The sequence below is a fragment of the Bombina bombina genome, chromosome 5, assembly GCF_027579735.1.
Source record: "Bombina bombina isolate aBomBom1 chromosome 5, aBomBom1.pri, whole genome shotgun sequence".
NCBI classification, from domain to species: domain Eukaryota; kingdom Metazoa; phylum Chordata; class Amphibia; order Anura; family Bombinatoridae; genus Bombina; species Bombina bombina.
This window is the reverse complement of record NC_069503.1, coordinates 475,987,627-476,011,687: the sequence shown is the minus strand read 5'-3', so window position 1 is coordinate 476,011,687 and position 24,061 is coordinate 475,987,627. Positions and strand designations below refer to the sequence as shown.

The 24,061-nt window shown below is 42.2% G+C and overlaps 1 protein-coding gene across 1 annotated transcript in view; it reads left to right on the top strand.

The window, feature by feature from the left end:
* The window catches only part of LOC128660487 (mucin-12), a 770,239-nt gene that overhangs the window by 643,714 nt on the left and 102,464 nt on the right, over positions 1–24,061 (top strand). Inside the window, exon 34 of the mRNA XM_053714362.1 lies at positions 20,391–20,639. Within this exon, the coding sequence (XP_053570337.1) occupies positions 20,391–20,639 (249 nt within the window). The remainder of the gene's footprint in view (positions 1–20,390; positions 20,640–24,061) is intronic.

Below are 24,061 nucleotides of genomic sequence, written 5' to 3'. Positions count from 1 at the left end.
CACACCTGCATTCATTACTTGTGGGAATACAGAACCTGGCCACCAGGAGGAGGCAAAGACACCCCAGCCAAAAGCTTAAATACCTCCCCCACGTCCCTCATCCCCCAGTCATTCTTTGCCTTTCGTCAAAGGAGGTTGGCAGAGAAGTGTCAGAATATAACGGAGTAGTTCCTTAGGAAGGGTATCTGCCCTTCGAGATGGGACAGGAGTTTTAAGTAGTCTTGTCAGCCTCTCAGTGAGAGCATTGATGAAAGTTAGTCTAGAGATGCATTGAGAGTCTTTCTGCGAAACCATCCAGACTCATATTAACAGCTCCTTAAGCAATCAGGTTTGACGAGTTTCGCTGCCAGCTTTCTTCACTCAAGTCCATGTCAGAAGCGCTGGTACAATCTGTCAAACTTGAAGGATCGGGTTGCTGTTCCACGGCATAGATTCCGGTAAGATTGTTTCATTTTTTACACACATGTTAACGAAAGAAGACAGGGTCACATTGAGACTCCTTTATCTTTATGGAATCAAGGGTTAATATCTCCTGAGGGAGATTATATGAACAGGGAGGTCTTAATCATGTTTGTTATGTGATTTTGGCTGCTTATGTGTAAGCGACTTTTTTGGGGCTCATAGGCTGATACGGAAAAGAAAAGGTTATTTCGTTTTTGAGAGCTGCGCAATTTTAATAAACTGGCACGCTTTTCCATAGCAGGGGCAGTCCTCCATGATGCACCTTGTAACTGGGAGTGGTCACGTTTTGTTTTCCATTTCAAATTCCTGACCGAATGTCTGCGGAGAGGAGCCAGTTTTCTCTACCTGTCTGGGTCATAGGAGGTGGTGAGTGCCCCAGACATTGGGAGTATAAGGTGCAAGTTGTTTTTTGTATAATTTACTTTAGACGAGTTATGGAGGATTCTGACATTTTAGAGGGGGATCCCTCGGATACAAAATTTGATACCTGCGTATATTGTGAGGCGGCCCGAATAGAGCAGCCCTCTCAATTATGTTCTCTATGCCGTAATAGGGTGTTCTCATCAACTAATGTTGAGATGTTTGAGAGCACTGAGCCGTCCGCCTCTGAGGATTCCTTGTTCCGTGAGGTGTGTTCCCTAGAATCTTTTTTTCCTACACATGGAGTTTCCCTGAATACTGCTGCTCCTTCGTCTGAAGGAGACTTTTTTCCTCCAGAGGTTACTGCGCGGTTCCGCATGGCCATTTCTATGGCTTTAGCGGCTTTGCCTCTTCCTGCTATGTGCAAGCGAAGGGTTAATCCGTGCACTCCTGCCGAAGGACCGTTGTGTAAATTGACGATTGTATCCAATCAGTCATCTGGGGATGCAGTTCCCTCTGAGGCTTCCGAGGGGGATCCTCCAGGGTTGGAGTCTCACAACTTGATTTCTCCGACTGAGGAGGACTTAGCATTTAGATTTAGAATGGTTCGTCTGCGTTTACTTCTGATAGAGGTTTTGGCAAAGTTAGAGGTTCCCAGTACTGATCTGTCAGTTGAATCTCAGTCCTCTAAATCAGATAGCGATCTTGACTAGACGAGTGGAGAGGGATGGAGAATCCTATTCCTTATCGTCTATATAATAATAATTTTTTTAGAATCCCAATTCCAAGCTCTATAGGGGTTTGTGTCGTATTACAGGCTGCCCCTGTTATTTTTATGTTACACACTCCTTTGGCTATCACTTTTTGTGTGCTTGCCTATTTTCTTTTCTATTCCGTGTCGGATGTTTTTTTGGTTTTAGAGCTCTGGGTTGTTGTAGAAACTCTTTATAAGAAGACATTTTGTCACATGGGATTTTTTTGGTAATAGCAACTTTGATGCTCGCGATTGTGGAGACTTCCGGTGGAAGCATCTAGGTCTCTGTTCGGGGTGATCATCCCTCGATAATTTCGAGACAAAATTTAAGCCACAGAGCTTATATTTCTTTATTTTGATTATTCTTAGTTTTTCTGTCAATGCTGGAACTTTAGAATTTTCCGTTTTGCCCTTGAGTTTCTGGTAGATATGTTGTATCCTAGATGAAGGGCAGGACCTGTTTTGGGTACTAGTTAAGTCTGCTCTTTCCTTCTGCACAAGAGGAGTTAATTCTAGCTATTCCGATCCAGACTGAGCAGGTCCATCTATCCTAGAGGACAAGCAGGACCTCTTATAGGTATTATCTTGGATGGGTGCTTGATGCTGGATCCTATTGAGATCCAGGGGTCCTAGAGGCCGGAGCTAGGCTTCACATTTTGTTTTTCGGGGCAGTGTTTACTCTCTTGGTTTTGTCTTTCGGCAGAGAGAGGGAAGTTTTGGGTGACTTTGGGAGTCATTGTCCCAGTACCTGTCACAGTGTCTGAATATTTTCATCCACTGTTGGTGCATGGTCCATTAAGGGGAGGGGTTCCCATGCTATATGGGTTTAGGATCTTAAAGCAGAGCTTAATAGATCTCCTTTTTAAGAGAGAATATACTGTTCTCTCTACCTTTGTTTAGGAAGAAGGATAGCTTTCCTGTCTTATCCTTTTGAAAAAATCCGGTTCTTAGGGACCGTATCTTTCAGTAAACCTCGTTCTGATCTTATGTTCTTTTTTGGGATCTGGGGTTTGAAGTGAATGTAAATTTTGATGCTAAAGTGCCCGTTTTAATTTTTTTTTATTACAAACAGGGGCACTTTAATTAATCAAAATTTACATTTCACTCCTGTTGTGAAAAAAAACGTACCTTTTAATCTTCAGAGCAGCTCTAGCTTCCTCCGGTCCTCGCAAGCCATTTCTGATGTCAGAAATGATGGATAGGTCATCCTACAATCACAGCTTCCCCCCTGTGGGAATCAGTGTCTGATTCAAAGACGTGATTGGAGGAAGCCGGATTCCTCATTTTAGACCCAGGAAGAGGCTTTGCAACGGGTGGAGGAAGTTTTAGCTGCTGTGAAGATTAAAAGGTAAGCTTTTTTTCACAACAGGAGTGAAATGTAAATTTTGATGAATTAAAGTGCCCCTGTTTTTAATCAAATTTTTAGAAACCGGGCACTTTAGCATCAAAATTTACATTCACTTTAATGGGGCAGTATCCTGCTTCCAGTTTTTACATCTTGGCGGTTTTGGTTTACCTACCATTGTCTGCTATGAGACTTTTGGGAATTTTCTGATTCTCGGGTGTAGGCACCAGGGTGAGATCCTTGGATGCTGTTGGTCTTCCAGACAGAAAGATTTTTTCTTAGATCTTACGAAGTTAGTTTCTTCATACGTTTATGCCCTTCAGTTCCCCTTCCGGCCCTCTTTGGCGCTGCGGTGGAGGGTGACATGTTCAGCCCAGGCCGTGACTTCGGCATGGCGTTTTGTTTTTTTTAATCTGTCGTGGCAGATTTACATGGAATACCGGTTGGGGGAATCGATCTCCAGTGTTCGATCCAGATATCCCGGTCCTAAGGGACTTTTTTCTTGAGCTCTTCTGGGGCGGTTTTGACTTGGTCTCTTCCCTGTAAGTGCGGAGAGTGTGTCTTATGGGGATCCGTGGATCAGGAGTTTACTTCCGATTTTCCCTTGGGTTCTTCAGAAGAGCACTCTGCTTTGAGGATTGGTCTTCCGGGTTCGTACCAGTTGGGACCTCTCTGTGGGTAGATCTCCTCCTGAGAATGAGAGGAGTCCTGCGTAGGCAGGAGGGTCTCGAGTTTTGTGGTGGGCGAGGGCCCACTACGGCTATTTGTCAGCACTCCACTCTCTGAGCGTGCTCTTCACGAATGTATGTTTCCCTACAATCGTTCCTTTGATCTGGCTATCCGAAGAGTTTCAAATGTTTATCTGACTGGGGAAGCCGATCGAGGTTCTCAGGGTGTCCGTACCTATCCCAGGTTTCCCTTTAAGGGGTCATGGTCAGGGATCCTTATGCAGATCTAATGGATCTTTACCGGTGCTGAGGTGGTCTATTAAACCGTCTTATTTTTCTTTCATGTCACTCTTTTTTTTTTTGAGGATGGCTTGATCCTATCAGAAGCAGGCGTCAGTGAGTCCGTTTATGCCCACAAGTTCATATAACATTTAAGGGCTTCGCCGCCATGGGTGTAACCTTGTTGTAGGGATCTGCCGGGTCAGGGCCCTTTTGCTTCATGGGATATTATCCTTTGAGGTGGATTGCGACAGATCACTTGGTCTTAGCCGAGAGAGGATCTTTTTCTGAAAGGTTACGGTCCTTTCCTTCAGGGCTTTGCTGGTTCCTCGTCATCTATCTTAGGTGTGGAGGACTCCTCCTGATCGGGAGGAACTAGTTAGTCCTGACTCCTCTATTTGATTTCCAGGGGTTCTTCTTTGTTTTTCTTTGTGGCCAGGTTCTGTATTCCCACAAGTAATGAATGCAGCAGTGGACTCTCCCTGTACAGAAGGAAAGGATATTATCTGGTAAGCATAATTTAAGCTATTCTCATCAAACTCAACAAAAGTATGGATATTCCTGGTTTCAGTTCTCAGCCCTCCTCCAAAAATTAATTAATTAAAAAAAAAAAAATCTTTTATTGTAAAATGTTCTCCTGAGTAAGGTGATTCAGACATTTTTTAGCTTTACTTACATGTAGCGCATTGGGAAGCTTTTATTTTTTTCATGTATTAAATTCTAGCATCAGAATAAGTTTATATTAATATACACTTCAATATTTATTACATACAAAATATCTGTTTCTTTCCTATGGCATAGAGAGTCCACAAATTCCAATTATTAGTGGGATAGTCAACTCCTGGCCAGCAGGAGGAGGCAAAGAGCACCCCAGCAGAGCTGTTAAGTGTCACTTCCCTTACCAATAATCCCCAGTCATTTTCTTTGCCTCTGTCATGGGAGGATGTACGAAGATGGTGTCTGAAGATATTTATCCTTTTATGGGTACTTTTCCCTGCAAGCAAGGATTGGGGTCAAGCTGTGTCCATGTCAATCTCTTTAGTAAGAGTAATGGTGGCTTTTAGCAGTTAGAAGACGGCAAAGGGGTCTTTGCTTAACTTCTAACATTATTGCTACCCCTATTACAGAAAGTCAGGGTTGGCTACTCTGTCTATTCTTTTCTACAGGTCCCTGGCAGAAGTGGAGGAATCTGTCACACCTTAGAAGCCATTCCCTGCCTGACAGCATAATCCACAGGTAAGTGCTTTCCCTTCTAGGTTAGAAGGTACCAGCACTCTAAGGGTTAATCGCTTTGTGGAATATTATTCTTGGTACTCATAATCTCTTAATTAAGAGATATGGTTTTATTAAATATATTATTGGAACACTGCATACCATTAAAGAGGGTGTTATGAGGCTGACAGATATTTAAGTGAAAAAGGATTTTTTCAATTTAATTTTTTATGGATTTTGAGAGATCTTATATTTCTTTCATGTAATTGGCAAAGAGTCCATGAGCAAGTGACGTATGGGATATACAATCCTACCAGGAGGGGCAAAGTTTCCCAAACCTCAAAATGCCTATAAATACACCCCTCACCACACCCACAATTCAGTTTTACAAACTTTGCCTCCTATGGAGGTGGTGAAGTAAGTTTGTGCCAAGATTTCTACGTTGACATGCGCTTCTCAGCATTTTGAAGCCCGATTCCTCTCAGAGTACAGCAAATGTCAGAGGGACGTGGAGAGTATTACCTATTGAATGTAGTGATTTCCCTAACGGGGGTCTATTTCATAGGTTCTCTGTTATCGGTCGTAGAGATTCATCTCCTACCTCCCTTTTTAGATCGACGATATACTCTCATATACCATTACCTCTACTGATAACTGTTTCAGTACTGGTTTGGCTATCTGCTATATGTGGATGGGTGTCTTTTGTAAGTATGTTTTTATTTCTTAAGACACCTCAGCTATGGTTTGGCATTTATATAAAGTTCTAAATATATGTATTGTACTTATATTTGCCATGAGTCAGGTTCATGTTTTTCCTTTTGCAGATTTTCAGTTTCATATTTGTGAAGGTTAATATTGAGAAATATTTTTCTTACCTGGGGTTTAGTCTTTTTTTCAATTGACTATTTGTTTTAATTTGTGGGCTGTCTAAGGCTCGCGGGTTCGCTAAATGCCACACTTTATTGCGTCATTCTTGGCGTGAGAATTTTTTGGCGCGCACATCCGTTGACGCAAGTTCGTCCTTTCTGGCGTCGTAGTTGACGCAGGGGTTCACACAGGGTTGCGTCGTTAGTGACGCGAGTGTGTCACTTCCGGACATGGTTTGCGCCAAAAAAAATTCTAGTTACGTTGTGCGTCATACTTCGCGCCAAACTTTTTTCATTATTTATTGCCCCATTGCTTTTGCCTCTTGCCTTTTTCTATGTCAGAGGGCTATGCTATTTGCATTTTTTCCTATTCCTGAAACTGTCATATAAAGAAATTGATAATTTTGCTTTATATGTTCTTTTTTCTTTTACATTCTGCAAGATGTCTCAATCTGATCCTGCCTCAGAAGTATCTGCTGGAACTTTGCTGCCTGACATCGGTTCTACCAAAGCTAAGTGCATTTGTTGTAAAATTGTGGAGATTATATCGCCTAATGTCATTTGTATTAGTTGTCATTATAAACTTTTACATGCAGATAGTGTCCATCTGTAATAGTACATTACCGGTTGCAGTTCCTTCAACTTCTAATGTACATGATATACTTGTGCATTTTAAAGAATTTGTTACTGATTCTATTCAGAAGGCTTTGTCTGCATTTCCACCTTCTAATAAGCGTATAAGGTCTTTTAAAACTTCTCATAAAGTTGATGAAATTTCAAATGACCGACAACATAATGAATTATCCACTTCTGATGAGGATCTATCTGATTCAGAAGATCCTTTCTCAGACATTGACATTGACACTGACAAATCTACTTATTTATTTAAAATAGAGTATATGCGTTCTTTGTTAAAAGAAGTATTAATTACTTTGGATATTGAGGAAGCTAGTCCTCTTGATATTAAAACCAGTAAACGTTTAAATGCTGTTTTTAAACCTACTGTGGTTACTCCAGAGGTTTTTCCTATTCCTGATGCTATTTCTGACATGATTTCTAAGGAATGAAATAAGCCAGGTACTCCTTTTAATCGTTTAAAAAATTGTATCCTTTACCAGCGGTTGCAATTGAGTTTTGGGTAAAAATCCCCAAAGTTGATGGGGCTATTTCTACTCTTGCTAAACGAACCACTATTCCTATGGAAGATAGTACTTCCTTTAAAGATCCTTTAGATAGGAAGCTTGAATCTTATCTAAGGAAAGCCTATTTATATTCAGGTCTTCTTCTTAGGCCTGCAATTACTTTGGCTGATGTTGCAGCTGCTTCAACTTTTTGGTTGGAGAATTTAGCGCAACAAGAATTGGATTCTGACATATCTAGCATTGTTCGCTTACTACAACATGCTAATCATTTTATTTGTGATGCCATTTTTGATATTATCAAAATTGATGTTAGATCCATGTCTTTAGCTATTTTAGCTAGAAGAGCTTTGTGGCTTAAATCTTGGAATGCTGATATGACATCTAAGTCTAGATTACTATCTCTTTCTTTCCAAGGTAATTTATTTGGTTCTCAGTTGGATTCTATTATTTCAACTGTTACTGGGGGAAAGGAGTTTTTTTTACCTCAGGATAAAAAACGTAAGGGTAAATGTAAGGCTTCTAATCATTTTTGTTCCTTTCGACAAAATAAGGAACAAAAACCTAATCCTTCCCCCAAGGAATCTGTTTCCAATTGGAAGCCTTCCTCAAATTGGAATAAATCCAAGCCTTTCAAAAAACTAAAGTCAGCCCCTAAGTCTGCATGAAGGTGCGGCCTTCATTCAAGCACAGCTGGTAGGGGGCAGATTAAGGTTTTTCAAGGATGTTTGGATAAATTCTGTCCAAAATCAATGGATTCAGAGCATTGTCTCTCAGGGGTACCGAATTGGATTCAGAGTAAGACCTCCTGTGTGAAGATTTTTTCTCTCACGCATCCCAGTGAATCCAGTAAAAGCTCAGGCTTTCCTGAAGTGTGTTTCAGATCTGGAAGTTTCAGGGGTAATCATGCCGGTTCCTTTTCAGGAACAAGGCCTGGGGTTTTATTCAAATCTATTAATTGTCCCAAAGAAAGAAAATTCATTCAGACCAGTTCTGGATCTGAAAATTTTGAATCGTTATGTAAGAGTTCCAACTTTCAAGATGGTAACTATAAGGACTATTCTGCCTTTTGTTCAGCAAGGACATTATATGTCTACAATAGACTTGCAGGATGCTTACCTTCATATTCAGATTCATCCAGAACATTATCAGTTCCTGAGATTCTCTTTTCTAGACAAGCATTACCAATTTGTTACTCTTCCATTTGGCCTAGCAACAGCTCCAAGAATCTTTTCAAAGGTTCTTGGTGCCCTACTCTCTGTAATCAGAGAACAGGGTATTGCGGTGTTTCCTTATTTGGACGATATCTTGGTACTAGCTCAGTCTTTACGTTCTGCAGAATCTCACACGAATCAACTTGTGTTGTTTCTTTGAAAACATGGTTGGAGGATCAATTTACCAAAAAGTTTTTTGATTCCTCAGACAAGGGTCACCTTTTTAGGTTTCCAGATAGATTCAGTGTCCATGACTCTGTCTCTAACAGACAAGAGACGTTTGAAATTGGTTGCAGCATGTTGGCACCTTCACTCTGTCATTCCCTTCAGTGGCTATGTGCATGGAAGTTTTAGACCTCATGACTGCAACATTGTACGCGATTCCTTTTTGCTCGTTTTCGCATGAGACCTCTCCTGCTTTGCATGCTGAATCAATGGTGCCGGGATTATACAAAGATATCACAATTAATATCCTTAAATCCCAATGTTCGACACTCTCTGACGTGGTGGTGAAATCACCAGCGTTTAGTTCAAAGGGCCTCTTTTGTTAGGCCAACCTGGACTGTGATCACAACAGATGCGAGTCTTTCAGGTTGGGGAGCTGTCTGGGGATCTCTGACAGCACAAGGAGTTTGGAAATCTCAAGAGGCGAGATTACCAATCAATATTTTAAAACTCCATTCAATTCTCAGAGCTCTTCAGTTTTGGCCTTTGTTGAAGATAGAACCGTTCATTTGTTTTCAGACAGACAATATCACAACGGTGGCATATGTCAATCATCAGGGTGGGACTCACAGTCCCCTAGCTATGAAAGAAGTATCTTGGATACTTGTTTGGGCGGAATCCAGCTCTTGTCTAATTTCTGCGATTCATATCCCAGGTGTAGACAATCGGGAGGCGGATTATCTCAGCCGTCAGACTTTATATCCAGGGGAGTGGTCTATCCATCCAGATGTGTTTTCTCAGATTGTTCAGATGTGGGGTCTTCCAGAAATAGATCTGATGGCCTCTCATCTAAACAAGAAACTTCCCAGATACCTGTCCAGGTCCAGGGATTCTCAGGCGGAAGCAGTGGATGCGCTGACACTTCCTTGGTGTTATCAACCTGCTTATATCTTCCCGCCTCTAGTTCTTCTTCCGAGAGTGATCTCCAAGATCATCATGGAACAATCGTTTGTGCTGCTGGTGGCTCCAGCTTGGCCCCACAGGTTTTGGTATGCGGATCTTGTTCGGATGTCCAGTTGCCAACCTTGGCCACTTCCGTTAAGGCCAGACCTACTGTCTCAAGGTCCCTTTTTCCATCAGGATCTCAAATCATTAAATTTGAAGGTATGGAAATTGAACGCTTAGTATTAAGTCATAGAGGTTTCTCTGACTCAGTAATTAATACTATGTTACATGCTTGTAAATCTGTCTCTAGGAAGCTTTATTATCGAGTTTGGAAGACTTACATTTCATGGTGTTCTTTTCATAAATTCTCCTGGCATTCTTTTAGAATTCCTAGAATTTTACAATTTCTCCAGGAAGGTTTGGAGAGGGGTTTGTCTGCAAGTTCCTTGAAGGGACAAATCTGCTCTTTCAGTTTTATTTCACAGAAAGATTGCTAAACTTCCTGATATTCACTGTTTTGTACAGGCTTTAGTTCGTATTAAGCCCGTCATTAAATCAATTTCTCCTCCTTGGAGTCTTAATTTGGTTTTGAAGGCATTACAGGCTCTTCCATTGGAGCCTATGCATTCTTTGGATATTAAACTACTTTCTTGGAAAGTGTTGTTCCTTTTGGCCATCTCTTCTGCAAGAAGAGTGTCTGAGCTATCTGCTCTTTCTTGTGAATCTCCTTTTCTGATTTTTCATCAGGATAAGGCGGTTTTGCGGACTTCATTTGATTTTTTACCTAAGGTTGTGAATTCTAACAACATTAGTAAAGACATTGTTTTCGCTTCCTTGTGTCCTAATCCTAAGAATCCTTTGGAAAGATCCTTACATTATTTGGATGTGGTAAGAGCTTTGAAATATTATGTTGAAGCTACTAAAGATTTCAGGAAGACTTCTAGTCTATTTGTTATATTTTCTGGTCCTAGGAAAGGTCAGAAGGCCTCTGCTATTTCCTTGGCCTCTTGGTTAAAGCTTTTGATTCATCAAGCTTATTTGGAGTTGGGTGTTTAAAGGCATTTTGAGGTTTGGGAAACTTTGCCCCTCCTGGTAGGATTGTATATCCCATACGTCACTAGCTCATGGACTCTTGCCAATATGAAAGAAATGAATTTATCAGGTAAGTTCTTACATAATTTATTTTTTATTGGGGCATATAAACATTATTATGGAGATAGTAGCATTCATTTGGAGAGGGATAGTTAGTTTTCCGGTGTAAAACAAATCCCTATACTTTTTTTTAAGTTGTGGCGCAGTTTATTTTAGTTGCAGTCACGTGTCTGCTTCTCTGCACTTCCGTTTTTTCGGCTTCTTTGATCAGAGCAGAGTTTGCAGCGACGTTTGGAGGTTTTCAGTTTCTGATAGGTATCTACTAAATACGGTCCTGTATTTATCGTTTTCTCTGCTAGTGCGTAGCTCGACTGATGCAGGAAGTGGTAAGCCCTCAGCAGAATTGAGGAATTACGGTGCTGATTTTTTTTTATTTGTTATTACTTATTTAAAAATTTTCATTTGTGCAAAATATTTAAATTTTTCATTTATTTTGTTATTTTCATGTGGGACCCAAGTTATTTTTATTTATGGACACTAATGAAGAAAGTGGGTCTTTTGATGTTTATTTTGCTTGGAGGCTAAGATTATTCCTCCTGTGCAGTTTTGCTCCTCTTGTCTAAATAAAACTTTATTATTTAAAGATAAGATTTTTCTCTCAGAGCCTTCTGCCTCTCAGGATAGTGTTGTCCTAGCAATCAGCTTTCCCCTCAAATGTCCCAAGCTTTTTAACAGTTTTGCATGCAGTCCCCTGCGGCTCCTCTTAACAACCTCCTGGGGGTGTTTATTTACCAGGGTATTTTGCCGCACAGATAACTTCTGCAGTTTCTGCAGCTTTATCAGATTTTCCAGTTGCTGGTAAGAGGGAAAGGAAGTCTAAAAATATTTCTCTCAGTAAGGGTTCTGACTCCGCTAAGTCAGCGTTAGTCTCTCTCGGTTATCTGATGATGAGGATACCTCAGTGGCTTCTGAGGGTGAGATCTCAGATTCTGACTCTATAGTTGAGAAATCTACATACTCAGAGGAGGTTCATTTTAGGTTTAAGCTAGAACACCTCCGGTTACTTCTGAAGGAGGTCCTTGCTACTTTGGATGACTCTGACTCATCTGTCATTGAGAATCCAAAGAAGTATAGTAAACTTAATAGAGTATATGATGTTCCTTCTCCTGTGGAAGTTTTTCCAGTTCCGGACCGTATGTCGGAAATTATAGCACAGGAATGGGAAATTCCCCTGTTTTTAAAAAGAAGTTTCCTGTTGCAGACTCTATACTGGACTTGTGGAGCACTGTGCCCAGGGTAGAAGGAGCTTTTTCTACTCCAACCAAGAGAACTACTATTCCTATTGAGGATAGTTGTTCTTTCAAGGATTCCATGGATAAGAAGCTAGAGGCTTACTTAAGAAAGATGTACATTCATCAGGGATTTGGTGGCAACCTGTTGCAAGTATTGCTACGGTCGCAAGGACGGCATCTTATTGGTGCGATGCCTTGTCTGACTTGATTTCAGAGGAGACTACTATAGAAGAGATCCAGGATAGGATCAAGGCTCTTAAGTTGGTCAATACTTTTATCTCTGATGCCAACATGCAAGTGCTTAGACTGGGAGCCAAATTTTTTAGCCTTGCTGTTCTAGCTCTTAGAGCTCAAGGTTAAAATCTTGGTCTGCAGATGTAACTTCCAACTCCAAACTTCTGTCTTTACCTTATAATGGTAAGACTTTATTTGGTCTTTGTCTGGCTGAGATAATTTCCGAGATTACGGGTGGAAAGGGATCAAGAAGGACAAGAAGAATAGACCTAAGGGTCGCCAGAATTCTAATTTTTGTTCCTTTTGTAACTTCAAAGGACACAAGTAGTCTTCCTCCTCTTCTTCTAAGCCGGAGCAACCCAGAACCTCCTGGAGGTGTGGTCAACCCTGGAACAAGGGAAAGCTGTCAGGGTCCCAGGAATCAGACTGAGACGAAAAGTGCAAAAATAATCACACCTTTATTAATAGCAAAAAATAATAAAAAGTCCACAAGTCAAATAACAAGCCAGGAGTCCAAACCAGAGCTGGTAGTCAGACAAGCCGAGTCAGGAGCCAAAGCGAATAGTCAGACGAGACGATCAGGAGCCAAAGCGAGTAGTCTAAGCCGGAGCAACCCAGAACCTCCTGGAGGTGTGGTCAACCCTGGAACAAGGGAAAGCTGTCAGGGTCCCAGGAATCAGACTGAGACGAAAAGTGCAAAAATAATCACACCTTTATTAATAGCAAAAAATAATAAAAAGTCCACAAGTCAAATAACAAGCCAGGAGTCCAAACCAGAGCTGGTAGTCAGACAAGCCGAGTCAGGAGCCAAAGCGAATAGTCAGACGAGACGATCAGGAGCCAAAGCGAGTAGTCAGACAAGCCAGAGTCAGGAACAAGCCAGGGGTCAGGAACCAGGAGAGACGTCAGACAGCCAGGTAATGCACAGGATCTGGAACTCAAACAGGTCTGAAACAATGCAAGGACAAAGCATACTGAACAGAGGCCCTTTAAATAATAAGTGATGACATCACAATTCTGAGACTGCAACCTGTCTCACATGTATGATGTACACCAGTCTGGCCATAAAAGGGCGTGCAGGAAATGAGCAGCATCATACACTATGCACCACAGTCAGCAAGAGAGGTGAGTAAAATGGCTGCCAGCAGCACATGGCAAACAAAGCAGGGAAATAACCCTGACAGTACCCTCCCCTCAACGATCCCTCCCCCGCGGGAGGACAAAAAGCTTATTGGGGAAACGGGCATGGAAGGCATGGTGGAGGGCGGGAGCATGAACATCAGAGGAGGGAACCCATGAACGCTCCTCCGGACCGTAACCCCTCCAGTGAACCAAATACTGTACGCGGCCCTGGACATACAAGAGTAAGTAATGCTGCTGACCTCATATTCTTCATGGTTGTCAAAGATAGGATGAGGCAACACAGTGGTAAACTGATTACAAACCAATGGTTTCAAAAGGGAGACATGAAAAACATTGGAGATGCACATTGCAGGAGAAAGGTCAAGAGCGTAGGCCACAGGATTGACCCGTTGGAGTATTCGAAAAGGACCAACAGAACGTGGAGACAGTTTATTGGAAGGCACACGAAGGTTCAAGTTGCGGGAGGACAGCCAAACCCTCTCACTAACCTGATAGGAAGGCCAGAGCATATGCCTATGATCAGCCTGGAACTTTTGGCGCTGCATAGAACGATGAAAGCAATCCTGAATCTGCACCCATGTGGAACGTATTTGCCGGAGATGCTCCTCTAAAGCCGGAATACCCTGAGACATAATTGAATCGGGCAACAAGGATGGTTGAAACCCATAATTCGCCATGTACGGGGATAACTGGGAGGAAGCATTAATAGCACTATTATGAGCAAACTCTGCCCAAGGTAACAGTTCAGACCAATTATTGTGGTGATGATCTGAGACATAGCAACGGAGAAACTGTTCCAGAGCTTGATTAGACTGTTCCGCAGCCCCATTGGATTGAGGGTGATATGCAGAGGAGAAGAAAAGCTGGATCCCTATTTGAGCAGAAAAGGAATGGCAAAATCTGGAGACAAACTGGCTACAAGACTATCTCCTTGGGTAACCCATGTAAACGGAAGACCCCCCGGACAAAAATTGAAGCAAGCTCCTGAGCGATAGGCAGCTTCTTCAAGGGAATGCAATGTGACATTTTAGAAAAACAGTCAACCAACATTAGGATAACAGTATTGCCATTGGAAACAGGGAGCTCGACAATGAAGTCCATGGAAAGATGTGTCCAAGGTCGCTCACCATTAGCAATAGGTTGAAGAAGACCCACAGGAAGATGTTGAGTAGTCTTATTCTGTGCACAGACTGAGCAGGAGGCAACATACACAGCAACATCAGAATGAAGACCTGGCCACCAGAATTGTCAAGTGACAGACCAAATCATTTGGTTCTTACCCGGGTGACCTGCGGCTTTAGGATAGTGGTAAGTGTGCAAAAGTTTAGTTTGAAGATTCTCAGGAACAAAGCACTTACCACTAGGTTTCTCAGGAGGTGCATTGGTTTGTGCAGCCAGGATATCCTCCCCCAAGGGAGAAGTCAAATTAGTACGTATGGTAGTCAAAATATGGTCAGGAGGTATAACTGGAGTAGGTACAGACTCCTCCTTGGACAGAGGCGAAAATTGTTGAGAGGGGGCATTAGCCCTAACATTCTTACTACCAGGCAGGTAGGAGACCACATAATTAAACCGAGACAAAAATAGCGCCTATCTGACCTTGCTTCGGATAGATAAGTTAAATTCTTGTGGTCAGTAAGAATGAGCACTGGTACACTAGTACCCTCGAGAAGATGCCTCCATTCATTGAGTGCCAAAATTATGGCCAGTAATTCCCTGTTGCCAATTTCTTAATTCCCCCCCTGCTGGAGATAATTTCTTAGAGAAGAAACCACATGGATGCAAGGAACCGTCAGGCGTAGGACATTGAGATGAGAGGGCACCTACTCCAGTCTCAGGCGCATCGACCTCAAGAACAAAAGGCAGGACAGGGTTAGGATGAGCCAGAACTGGAGCGGCAGCAAAGGCAGTCTTAAGACTATCAAAGGCCTTAATAGCAGTAGGTGACCAATGGAGTGGATCATTCTCTTTACGGGTCATGTCTGTGATAGGTTTGACCAAGGAAGAAATGTTTTTAATAAACTTTCTATAGTAATTGGCGAAGCCCAAAAAACGTTGAATAGACCAAAGACCAACTGGGCGAGGCCACTGCAGAACTGCAGACAACTTGTCAAGATCCATGGAGAACCCTGCAACGGAGATTACATGACCTTACTTGAGTCTGATGGAACTCACATTTCTCGAGTTTACAAAACAGGCCGTTCTCACATAGTGTCTGAAGTACCCGTGTGACATCAGAACCATGAGCCTCAAGTGTGGATGAGTGTATGAGGATGTCATCTATGTACACCACAACACACTGTTGCAACATATCTCGTAGGACATCATTAATAAATTCTTGAAAAACATCAGGAGCATTACATAGGCCAAAGGGCATTACAAGATATTCATAATGCCTGCTCCTGGTGTTAAATGCTGTTTTCCATTCATGGCCCTCCTTGATCCTAATGAGATTGTACACTCCTCTCAAATCAAGTTTAGAAAAGACCGTAGCTCCCTTGAGGCTGTCAAAGAGTTCCGTAATAAGCAGAATAGGGTAAGCATTCTTAATGGTAAGACGATTAAGACTCCTATAATCGATGCATGGTCTTAACTCACCACCCTTTTTCTTCACAAGGAAGGAGCCAGCCCCTGCAGGAGAGCAGGATTTGCGTATGATCCCCTGCGACAGAGCATCGACAACATACTCCTCCATAGCACAATTCTCCGCAACAGACAGAGGGTAAACCCAGCCCGAGGAGTAATGGTTCTAGGTTGCAGATCTATGGCACAATCGTAAGACTGGTGAAGAGGCAACGTACTGGCACGCACCTTGTCAAAAACATCTAGGAACTCGTGGTACTCCTCTGGCAGTTGAGATACCGAAGAAGTGCACAAGACTTTGACTGGTTTCCGAATACAAGTGGAAATACATTGCGGAGACCATGACAAAATTTCGGACCTGCGCCAGTCGAGACTGGGATTGTGCTTTTGGAGTCAGGGATAACCCAGAACATGTGGAGAATTTATCACCTGGAACTGGAGGCTTTTAAAATGGAGAGCCCCAACAGCCATGGATAACGGAGCTGTTTTGTGAGTAACGAGTACGGGCTGAAGGGGCCTGCCATCAATGGCCTCAATAGCAAGCGGAACGGACCGAGGCAATAAAGGAATGGAGTGCTTTTGATACAAATGCACTGTCAATGAAATAGCCCGCAGCACCGGAGTCAACAATAGCCTGGGTGACTATGAAGGAGTCCACCCACCAAAGGTGTCTCCTTTAGCGGTTCCGGGGATGAGGATAAACCACCTAAGGTCTGCCCCCGACAGGACCTTGGGTGTGAGCATTTTCCAGCCGTGTAGGCAAGACTTTAAAAGGTGGCCCTGTCACCCACAATATAGGCAGAGCCACTCCTCCTAAAGGCCCTCTCCGCCGCGGAGAGACGCGTAAATCGCAACTGCATAGGCTCAGCAGTACCTGGTGACTCAGGACCAGGAAGCATGGGAGGAGAGGGAGGCATTGGTGGGAACGAACATGTAGGAGACAACGGAACAGGAGGCTTCTGCAAGCACTCTTTGAAAGAGGGCCTCTCTCTGAGTCTGATGTCAATTAGGATTAAAAAAGACACCAATGCCTCGAGATCCTCTGGTAAATCTCTGGCAGCAACTTGGTCTTTGGTCTTTAACCGCATCAGAGAACCCATGAAAGAAGGCGGCAACAAGGGCTTCATTGTTCCACCTACCTCTGCGGCAAGCGTACGGAACTCAATGGCATACTGAGCAACAGATCTCGTACCTTGCTGAATGGACATGAGTCGTTTAACAGCAGAGGAGGAGCGAGCTGGAACATCAAATACCCTTCGAATGGAGGCCACAAATTCAGGGTAATTTAAAATCACAGGTTTATTAGTCTCCCACAAGGGATTAGCCCAGTCAAGAGCTGTGTCAGAGAGTAACGAGATGAGAAATCCCCCCTTAGGTCTGTCAGAGGGAAACGCCTGAGGTAACATCTCCAAGTAAATGCCCACCTGGTTTAAAACCCCTCTGCACTGAATAGGATCGCCTCCATATCGTTGAGGTAAAGGTGCAGAACTGGACATGCTCCTGATAGGACTAGATGCAGCAGCAAAAACAAGAGCAGCCATAACTTGTGGGACACTCTGTTCCAAATGAGCAGTGCGAGTCAGCAGGATTTGCAGGGCTATTGCAAATAGATCCAAGCAGTGATCCTGTTCATCCATCCCGGAAATGATGGTAGGTAAAGGTGGAGATTATTAGCACCATTAGGATTCATGGCCCTTGCGTAATGTCAGGGTTCCAGGAATCAGACTGAGACGAGAAGTGCAAAAATAATCACACCTTTATTAGTAACAAAAAATAAAATGTCCACAAGTCAAATAACAAGCCAGAAGTCAAAGCTAGAGCTGGCAGTCAGACGAGCCGAGTCAGGAGCCAAAGCAAGTAGTCAGACGAGCCGGAATCAGGAACAAGGAGAACAGCAGAGTCAGGAACAAGCCAGGGTTCAGGAATCAGAAGGGACGTCAGACAGCCAGGTAATACACAGGAACTGGAACACAGGAACTCACAAACGGGTCTGAGACAACGCAAGGGCAAGCATACTGAACAAATGCCCTTTAAATAATTAGTGATGACATCACAATTCTGAGACTGCAACCTGTCTCAGACGGATGATGTTCACCAGTCTGGCCATAGGAGGGCGTGCAGGAAATTAGCAGCATCACACACTTTGTACCAGAGTCAGCAAGAGAGGTGAGTAAAATGGCTGCCAGCAGCACATTGCAATCAAAGCAGTGAAAAAAACCTGACACATCTGAGACCACTACAGTTATGCATGCTCAGACAATGGAACAGAGACCACTCGGACCTATCTCAGAGGATAGTTCTGGATCCCCTATCAAGAGACTCTCTATCTTGGTGGATCTCGCAGGGCCATCTGTCTCAGGGTACATGCTTCCTGAGACCATCCTGGGTAATTGTGACCACGGACGCCAGACATTTAGGCTGGGGAGCTGTTTGGGGTTCTCTAAAGGCTCAGGGTCTTTGGACTCAAGAGGAGTCTTCGCTTCCCATAAACATTTTAGAGTTGAGAGCAATTTACAATGCCTTAATAGCCTGGCCTCAACTAGCTTTAGTCCAGTTTATCAGATTCCAATCGGACAATATCATCTTGGTGGCATACATCAATCACCAGGGAGGAACTCGGAGCTCTTTAGCAATGAAGGAGGGGACTCGCATTCTAGAGTGGGTGGAGTCTCATGATTGCTTCCTCTCTGCCATCCACATCCCAGGGAAGCAGATTTTCTGAGCAGGCAGACCTTTCGTCCTGGGGAAAGGGCTCTCCACCCAGAGGTTTTCACAATGATAACTCTCAGGTGGGGGGGGGTTCCAGAATTGGATCTGATGGCGTCTCGTCTGAACACCAAGCTTCCAAAGTACGGTTCAAGATCAAGAGATCCTCAAGCCGCTCTGATAGATGTTACGGTTTTTTGGAACTTCAGTTTTGCGTACCTGTTCCCTCTCTCTCTTTGCTTTCCTTCCTTGAGTCATTGCTCGAATCAAAGAGGAGAGGGCGTCTGTGGTTCTAATAGCTCCTGCCTGTCCTCGCAGGATCTGGTTCGCGGATCTGGTTAAGATGTTATCTCTTCCCCCTTGGAGGTTGCCTCTGAGGGAGGGACCTTCTACTTCAAGGTCCCTTCCTCCACCCAAATCTAGATTCTCTGAAGCTGACTGCTTGGAGATTGAATGTCTAGTCTTGGCTAGGTGTGGGCTTTCTGAGAAAGTCATTGATACTATGCTTCAGGCTCGTAAGCCAGTTACTCGTAAGATTTACCATAAGGTATGGCGTAAATACCTATATTGGTGTGAATCAAAGAATTTCTCTTGGAGTCGAGTGAGGATTCCTCGCATTCTTTCCTTTCTTCAGCAGGGCCTGGAGAAGGGTTTGTCAGTCAGTACTCTGAAGGGTCAGATTTCTGCACTGTTTATTCTTTTGCACAAACGTCTGGCAGATCTGCCAGATGTTCAATCTTTTGTTCAGAGCTTGGTCAGAATTAGGCCTGTGTTTAAACCTGTTGCTCCTTCCTTAACTTTGTTCTTAAAGTTTTGCAGCAGGCTCCGTTTGAGCCTATGCATTTGGTTGCTATTAAGTTGTTAACGTGGAAAGTTTTATTTCTCGTTGCTATTTCGCCTGCCTGCAGAGTTTCCGAACTTTCGGCTCGGCAGTGTGATTCCCCTTATCTTATTTTCCATGCGGATAAGGCGGCCCTTCATACTAAATTGGGATTTTTTCCCAAGGTGGTATCGAATCGCAACATCAATCAAGAAATTGATGTTCCTTCTTTTTGTCCGAATCCTGCTTCTCAGACGGAACATCTGTTACACAATCTGGATGTTGTGCGTGCTCTAAAATTTTATCTACAAGCAACTAAAGATTTTTGGCTGTTTTCTGCCCTGTTCGTTGTTTTAGCTGGAAACCGTAAGGGTCAGAAGGCTACTTTTACTACTCTTTCTCTCTGGTTGAGAAGTGTTATCAGATTAGCATATGAGTCTGCTGGACAACAGCCTCCTGAGAGAATTATGGCTCATTCCACTAGGGCTGTCTCCTCTTCTTGGGCTTTCAAAATGAAGCATCGGTGGAGCAAATCTGCAAGGCGGCCACTTGGTCTTCCTTGCATACTTTTTCCAAATTTTATAAATTTGATACTTTTGCCTCGGCGGAGGCTTCCTTTTGGAGAAAAGTTCTTCAAGCGGTGGTGCCTTCTGTTTAGGTACGCCTTTCTTGTTCTCCCTCCCTTTCATTCTGTGTCCTCTAGCTTGGGTATTGGTTCCTACTAGTAATTTAGGAATTTGTGGACTCTCCATGCCATAGGAAAGAAAACAAAATTTATGCTTACCTGATACATTTCTTTCTTTCTGGGCATGGAGAGTCCACGACCCGCCCTTATTTACTTTTAAGACTTTTTTTGGTATAAACCTTAGGCACCTCTATACCCTCTATCTTCTTTTTTCCATTTTCCTTCAGCCGAATGACTGGGGATTATGGGTAAGGGAAGTGACACGGCTCTGCTGGGGTGCTTTTTGCCTCCTCCTGCTGGCCAGGAGTTAAATATCCCACTAGTAATTGAAATTTGTGGACTCTCCATGCCCGGAAAGAAGGAAATTTATCAGGTAAGCATTAATTGTGTTTTTCTCATTATTTTTGCATCTTTTTTTCTCACAAGCCGCCACATCCATTTCCAGCTTGAAGAGGCAGCATCCTGATACTTCCTCAGTAGACAGTATTCATAGTGAATCTATGGGCAAGTCCCGCAGACTTTCCTCTACTGCCTCCTCTACCCTTGTTAAGAAAGAACCAGGTACGGTTTCATTAGAAGATCTGCCTGTCAGCGCATCTGTAAAGCATTTAGAAAAGAAAACTAAAAAGATTGATGAGGTTGCTACAGTAATTTCTACCAACCTGGAACCTGAAGGTAATCAGTGTTTTTCAATGTAACGTAAAGTGGATGTAGTTTTTGCATAGCCTGTAGGAAATATTGTCTGTATGTTGTTTGCTGAGTATAAAACACTGTAAATGTGTAACTGTGTTCTGCACAGAGAACGTTGCCAGCCGTGTGGCATTATGAAGTAGACGGGTGGGCGCAGGGTAATACTTTGTAATATTATAACATCTGCTATCTAAAGCACAAATTAATTGCATAACAACATAAATGTATTTAATGATAATTTTAATATTGGCTAATTTAATCGTAAAGGGACAGTAAAGTCCAAATTAAACTTTCATGATTCAGATAGGGCATGTCATTTTAAACAACTCTAAAGTTTACTTTTATTATCAAATTTGCTTTGTTCTCTTGTTATTTTTTTTGTTGAAGGCTAAACTTAGGTAGGCTCATAGGCTGATTTCTAAGATTCTGCAGGCCGCCTCTTATCTCACTGTCTGGTTGTGAATATCTATTAAAATGCATTGTTTGTTCACGTGTGCCATATAGATAACATTGTGCTCACTCCTGTGGAGTTATTCAGGAGTCAGCACTAATTGCCATACATGCATGTTTGTAAATAGCACTGAGATAAGGGGGCCATCTGCAGAGGCTTAGATACAAGGTAATCACAGAGGTAAAAAGTGTATTAATGTAACTGTTGGTTATGTAAAACTGGGGAATGGGTAATAAAGAGATTATCTTTTTCAACAATAACATTTTTCAACTAGACTGTCCTTTTAAAGGGACATACAATCCAAAATGTTTGTTTCAGATAGAAAATACAATTTTAAAGGGACAGTCTATTCAGATGTCTTTCTTTCTTTCGTGATTCAGATAGAGCATGCAATTTTAAGCGATTTTCTAATTTTCTCCTATTATCAAATTTTCTTCATTCTCTTGGTATGTTTATTTAAAAAGCAAGAATGTAAGTTTAGATGCCGGCCCTTTTTTGGTGAACAACCTGTGTTGTCCTTGCTGATTGGACAGCACCAATATACAAGTGCTGTCCATGTTCCTGAACCAAAAATTTGCTGGCTCCTTAGCTTAGATGCCTTCTTTTTCAAATAAAGATAGCAAGAGAACAAAGAAAAATTGATAATAGAAGTAAATTAGAAAGTTGCTTAAAATTGCATGCTCTATCTGAATCAGGAAATTTTAGGTTCAGTGTCCCTTTAAACTTTCATGATTCAGATAGGGCATGCAATGTTAAGGAACTTTCCAATTTACTTTTATCTTTACATTTGCTTTGTTTTCTTGGTGTTCTTTGTTGAAAGCTAAATCTAACTAGGCTCAAGTGCTCATTTCTAAACCCTTGAAGGCTCTCTTATTTCAGTGCATTTTGACAGTAGCGCTAGTTTATAGTTGCCATAAAGGTAACATTGTGGTCACTCCGGTGGAATTATTTATGAATCGGCATTGATGGGCTAAAATGCAAGTAAACAATAACAGTTCTGGAGTAGACTGTCCCTTTAAACAACTTTCCTATTTTCTTCTATTATAAAATTTGTATTTGTTTTATTGTTATTCTTTATGGAAAAGCAGGATGGTAAGTTCAGGAGTGTGCACGTGTCTGCAGAACTATATGGCAGCAGTTTTGTAACAATGTCATACATTAGCAAGAGCACAAGATGGCAGCATTGCTTTCTGTCATATAGTGCTCCAGATATGTGCACGCTACCTATCTACATATCTCTTCAGCAAAAAATAAGATAAGGAAGCAAATGTGATATTAGAAGTAAATTGGAAAAATTGTATTCTCTATCTGAATCAAGAAAGAAAACAAAATCGTGTTTTATCTCCCTTTAATATTGGCTTAAATTTTAGCCGGATGGTCAGTAAAATGAGCCGGGTGGTGCCCCCATTAAAAAGGATAATCTTTTAAAACAAATTTTATTCTTTGAAATAACTTTGTATGGTTGTGGTAATATTATATAAGGGAATGTTTTTCAACTTTATTCATTGCATGACCCAGCTGTGTGACTTCTGTTGCTGCTGATTGGCTCACTAGCTGTGCCCACATGGGACCAGTGGTTCTCCGCAGCTCCTGCTCTGTACTATGTGTTTAACCCCATTAGTGGGGCCGGTAGTGCTTAAATTACATGCTCTTAATAAATAAGAGCAGGTCATTTTTCCACTAAAATGGCCCTTTAAGCCCCTTAATACACAGTACTATACTTTCTATCCTATCACCTCTCTCAGTTCTCTCCTCTAAGCTGTACATATTTATTTTATTGAGTCTTTCTTTTTTGTTTTTTTGACCATGTACCATTTAGTAGCTTTCCTTTGAACAGGATATAGTTTATGTAAATCATTCTGGAGATATGGCTTCCAGAACTGTACACAATACTCAAGATGAGGCCTAACTAGTCACCTGGACAGTGGCATACAAACCTTACTCTTTCTGCTGAGAATACCTTTACCTGTACAACTAAGCATTCTGCTGGTCTTGCTGCCATTCTACATTTACCAGATTTCAAATCATCTGAAATAATTCCCAAGTCCCGTTCCTTTTTTGTAACTGTCAGTAAATTGTCATTGAGTATGTAATTAACCCTTATATATGTTTTTTTTTCCTACATGCATAAGTTTGCATTTGGTAATGTTGCACTTTAGTTCCAGTCATTTGTCCACTCCTTCAATATTTTTATCCCCTCCACATAACATCAACGCTATTACAAATGTTTGTGTCTTCTATGTAGTTTCCCTGCAAACCTTTGTTTTTATCAGTGGTAAATATGTTAAACATAACAGGCCCCAAAACTCACCCTTAGGAAACACCATTCAAAACTGCCACTCCACTGAATACAGTTTATTTATTAAAGCACTCTGTAATCTCTGCTTTCTACCCACTTCACAATATTTTTGGTCTACACCAAGGCAAGTCAATGTATTAATTTATTTGTTGAGTGGGACAATGGGATTGATTTATCAAACCCTTTGGCAGGCTTCACCCCCCCCCCCACGACTGCAGGCTCTCACAAGAGAACCTGCAGTCCGTATTTAACAAGCAACGGTCATCGTTTATCTTGTCCGACCAGGGAGATTGATAGCTCCTACCCGCGCGTGATCGACTGTGCGCGGACAGGGGGCGGGATTGAACGCGAGCGCAAAATAGCACTCGTGTGCAATGCTGAATTCCGGCAGTGGAATTCAGTATGCCAGAGGTGAGCTGTGGCGAACAGGGGTGCATATGTGCGCCCCTGTCTGCCGCTTCTTGATAAATCGACCCCAATGTCTAATTTAAATAATCTACATCTACTGTTCACCCTGGTCCATCACTTTAGAGATGTAGTCAAATAAATCAGTTAGATTAGTCTGACATGACCTTTCTGAAGTAAAACCATGCAGTGTTTTGTCCTCTAAATTGTTTGTCTTTATGTAAATCATAATTATTTTCTTTAAAAGAGTTA